Source organism: Trichogramma pretiosum, unplaced genomic scaffold (assembly GCF_000599845.2).
Source record: "Trichogramma pretiosum strain Unisexual culture from Peru unplaced genomic scaffold, Tpre_2.0 scaffold212, whole genome shotgun sequence".
NCBI classification, from domain to species: Eukaryota; Metazoa; Arthropoda; class Insecta; order Hymenoptera; family Trichogrammatidae; genus Trichogramma; species Trichogramma pretiosum.
The window spans coordinates 1-4,993 of NW_019640881.1; the positions used below are offsets into that span (position 1 = coordinate 1).

General features: G+C 39.9%; 1 protein-coding gene across 1 annotated transcript; it reads right to left on the reverse strand.

The window, feature by feature from the left end:
- Window positions 1–1,154: 1,154 nt before the first annotated feature.
- On the reverse strand, window positions 1,155–2,006 carry LOC111693283 (N-lysine methyltransferase KMT5A-like; the record flags this gene model as incomplete). The annotated part of the gene is made up of 4 exons (XM_023457638.1): window positions 1,928–2,006; window positions 1,756–1,856; window positions 1,535–1,659; window positions 1,155–1,402 (listed from the first exon to the last, which is right to left on the reverse strand). Coding segments are annotated over exons 1-4 (553 nt in total), but the record flags the coding sequence as incomplete, so codon positions are not given.
- Window positions 2,007–4,993: the final 2,987 nt, after the last annotated feature.

Genomic DNA, 4,993 nt, shown 5'->3' on the forward strand with positions numbered 1-4,993 from the left:
TGATGGTAAGACATCAGCTGTTCTTCGTCGATGCTTGTAGTGTCACAGCTTCGCAAAAATGGCCACGCGCCGGCCTGAAACGCAACACGTGGACTCGAACCACGTCTTGAATCCAAGGTACTCGCTACAATTACTCCGATCTCTACTACTCGTACTACAACGATTCTACGGCGAACTTCTTATTTTCTCTTCTACATTCACACTACGCAATCATACAACACTCTCACACATCCGCGCGACCGACCAAGCTTAATCCAATTTACAACCTTCTTCGTCGCTCCGTTGCCTCGGCCTTTATTCTCGATGTTGACTCCCGCTGTCCCCCAGCTGCTCCGTCCTCGTGGTCTGCCCGGTCCAAGGGCTCTTGCCTCGCCTCGGAGATGCCTCGGACGATTGATCAGAAAAGTCGCTGTACAGCGAATCGCGCGGCTCGCTGCCTTCCGAGCCTCACGATCGCCTCGTCACCTCGCAACTCTTCTCTCGTCGCACTGCACTCCAGGCTTGGGCTCAACCTCTCCACGAACACAACACACGAACTTCCGCTGCCACACAGCTTGTTCACGACCGACTCTACCGCTGCCACACAGCTTGTTCACGACCGACTCTACCGCTGCCACACAGCTTGTTCACGACCGTCTCTACCGCTGCCACACAGCTTCTCTACGACAACTCTACTCGCCAACCTCTGCTGCTACACAGCTTCTTCTCGGCCAACTTCACTGCTGCCACACAGCTTATCACACTCGACTCCTCACTCCTCGACACGTCCGTTCTACCTTGCGGTCTAATTGCGAATCCCTGTGTGCACTGTCGCGCAGATCGACGACGCATCGAACGCGAGCGCTCGATTCGCACGGCTCGATCTACTCTTCAGTGCACGTGATCCGAGAGCCGCGTCCGAGGTTAACTTGGCTCCTCCTTTGCCCTGAAACCCCGAACGCGCGCTCGAGCGATATCCAACTTTCCTACTTTATCATCCTCTCGGTCGCGCATCTCACTCGCACATTCACACATTACGGCTTGCGTCATTTTCGCGATTTACTGCTCAGTGACATTGTCACACCATGTAGAAAGAAGAATTTAAATTATTCATAAAAAGTTCAACGTACTCAAATCATTTTCAGAGGCAAATTAGAAAAAAAAGATTATATTACCCTTTTGAAAGGTTTTCGTAGTCTCATTTTTGTTGTTCGGATCCAAAAATGGATATAATTTCCATATTATCTTTCTATGCTCAGTGTAGTTATAAACAATCTCTTCTCCTATGGCGATATCTCTTTTTGCAAAAAAGATAATATGAGGCTTGTTCTGGTCACTAGTCCATACGATTGGATATACATTTTCGTCGAATGAGTGATTTATGAGTCTGCCAAAACTACCATCATCATCGGTAGCATCAATGCTGTAAAACAATAACATCAAATCATTATATTGGTCAAATGTCAAAAATAATTAATAGCTATACCAATAATTTGTTGAAGTTTTCCATTTGAAAAAATACAGATAGCAGTGTTGATCGTTTCGACGAGAATACTTTTTTTCCATTTTGAGAGCTGGTTGCATCCCCTTTATCACATTTCCTTTATATTCTACTACATATTCATCTACTGAGATGTTTTTAGAAGCATAGACTCCTCGGCCATATGAATTATTTTCAATCTAAGTATATGATACAGAAATTAAATTGTTAACTTAAAGAATGAAACTCAAAATTTGTTAAAATTTTGAAGTATAAATTTGTTTGAATAGTCTTACCTGTAAATAATTAGGAGAAGAATCCTTCAGCTTTTTATTGATTTTTTCAGCGTAGATTTTTTCATAGCTTTCTTTAATATCTTTCAACTTTTGCAAGTCTTCTGAAAATGTTTAAAAATATGAAGAAGGTTATAAATAAAAGGGCATTGCCCAGTACCAAATGATAACTTACCGTCACGCGCAAGAATCACACATTTTTGCCAATCATGATATCGAGTTTTACAGAAATAAGCCGAGCCCTTCTTGCCCATAATTTCGGGAATTAGATAATTTTGCTTATATTTCACAAGATAGTGCAACGGGTCTTTTACCCCATTTATTCTCATTTCGAAGCCGAAAAAAATATAACGTTAATCGAGGAGCGCGTGTCGCGCTCCGAATGGCAAGTATGGCAGACGAGAGCAGCGTCACTCCACGCTCCTCATATACGCGAGAATTGCGATTTCGGGACCCGCGAAAACAACCTAACGTTATTATTTGAAATCTATAAAACATACGGTAATTCTGATTCGGTAAATCGATTCCTCGTAAAAAGTGACCAAAAAAAGTGCATTCATAGTCTCCGAAAAACGCAGTATTAACTAAATACGAATGATAAAAGAAAAAATCCCCGACGAAAAAACGGTCTCACGCAAAACGCGGTCTCACGTAGTCTTCCGGCCAACTTCATATCATCGATTTAATTGATTAATAAGGCTAAATGTATCTATGTATAGATGCTGCGCATCGATTTGATATGTATGAGTTTTAAACGATACATGTAGATTTTTCTCTCGACATCAAGATTCTCGCAATTATCCTGGGTAACCCGGTCGGGCACCAGGTCGAACTCTAAACTCGAAAATGACTTTCTGCACGGGTTTTACTCGAGAATATTACCCTATAGAATGACCGCTCGGAGCATTAGGTTGATATCCGTCTGGAATCGACGACGACTTTCTCTAGGAAGCTGCGATTTTGCCGCGGAAATATCATTCCGCGTAACCCACTCGGCGCACTAGGTCAAAATCCGGGCTCGGCGATGACAGTTTCCGGGAAGTCGCGATGTTTTTGCACAAGTATCGTCCAGGGTAGCCAGCTCGACGCACTAGTTCGGGATCCGAACTCGACAATGACTTTATCCGCGAAGGTGCGATGTTACCGCGAGACTATATTATTCCGGGCGGCCCGCTCGACGAACTAGATCGGAATACGGACTCGACGATGACTTTCTTCGGAAAGTCGAGATGTTTTCGCTGAAATATCGTCCTCGGTAACCCGCTCACGCACTAGGTCGAAATTCGAACTCGGCGATGACTTTGACCGGAAAGTTGCGGTGTTACTGTACATAAATCACCCCGGGCGTCAAGAAAATTAAAAAATTGAATTAAAATAAAGTGTTAAATTCAAAAGTCAACCAAAATATAGTCTGAGTTCCGAAGAAAAATTATCTGGAAATTAACTGAAAATTGTCTTGAAAATTGTCTGGAAAAATATTGCGCTTATGCATTTCGATGATACCACTATTGAAAAGAGAAGACAAAAATCTGTCAAAATGCACAAGCGCAATATTTTTCCAGACTTTTCTCCGCTTTGCGACTTTTGCTCCGCGCGAGCGCATCTTCAATTTTATACAGTTTTAGAGTAAAATAATTAACTTACCTATGTTTACCTATGAACCTATGATTACCTATGATATTAATGAAATCAGAAACTTTTTGACAAGTACAAAAGCAAACCAAGATATTATATAAAATTAGAAGCAACTGAGATTTTAAATAATCCTTTAGTGGTAATTCTTTTTTTCAAAAAGATTATTAGAAGCAAGTATGTCAGTTTGGATCCTACAGTAAGAATTAAACTTACCTATGTTTACCTATGAACCTATGATTACCTATGATGTTAATGAAATCAGAAAATTTTTGACAAGTACACAAGCAAACCAAGATATTATATAAAATTAGAAACAACTTTATGAGTTTTTTCAAGTCGATTGATAATATTCATAAAAACTATGATAAAATTTTCATAATTAATTCTGAATTGAATGATAAGTAGATGAGAGCACGCTAGTTAGCTATAGTATACGAAAAAAACCGTAATTCTATGACTTTACTTGCCCGGCCGTCTAGATGAAAAACGATGCGAACTATCCAAAGACATAATTTTTAAAAAAACACTGATCATTCAAAAATTATTATTTTATTAATATATATTTTTCTAAACTACAGAAAAATAATTTTTAAATAAATAACTACGATTGTTACATAATAATTTTGCAGCAGATATGTTGAAACGTTACTTTGAAAAAGCATTATTAATTGTTCGGAGATCTATCGAAGAAAAAAATGAATAAAATGAAGTAAAATACATAAATAAATATAAGTACTTCATAAATTGACATAAAGTTTTATTATGTTTTATTAAATTTTTTCTATTGAAGTAGGTGTAAACGTTTTGTATTTAATCTAGACGGCCGGGCAAGTAAAGTCATAGAATTACGGTTTTTTTCATATACTATAGCTAACTAGCGTGCTCTCATCTACTTATCATTCAATTCAGAATTAATTATAAAAACACGAGATTGAAACAGAAAGTCGATTCCTCGGTTCAGCTTGCTCCAGATACGAACATCAGAGCCTCTGTTGTCACTGTTTGATGTTCGTGATACCGAACTGATTTTTGTTTTTCGAACGTGGTAATACTGCGTGTCGTCACTGCGAGAAACACCAGCAGCTCAACATAGCATGCTACGAGTTACAGCAAGCATCGACTCGAAGCAGAGGCGTCTTGTATATGTGGAGGGGAGTTCTTTGTGACGCAAGCATCGACTCGAGGCAGAGGCGTCTTGTATATGTGGAGGGGGGTTCTTTGTGACGAATGCCCTTCCTCCCACTACGGTACGTCTAACGAACTTTTCAAACATGGACGCGAATAAGCTCGCCTAAACCAGCTCTCGTCAGTTGATCGAGCGATACTACCTAAATCGGAGCCATAAAAGAAGAAGAAGAAATTCAAGCGATACTGAAGCGTAGTAGAGCGAGAGATTGCGAGCCAGTAGCTCTCATAACCATAAGTGCTAGCCAACAAACAATTTCAAAGGACAACTTGAGATAACGACGGTGCCTGGAATAAACTGAGAACTCTGAGGAAATAAAGCCAGGATTATTCATTTTAAGGTAAGGGATTTTTTTTCTCAAAATTCTAAAGTTTTAGTTAAATAATATATCGTGTTTTGTAAGGTCATGGCTGTGCCCGT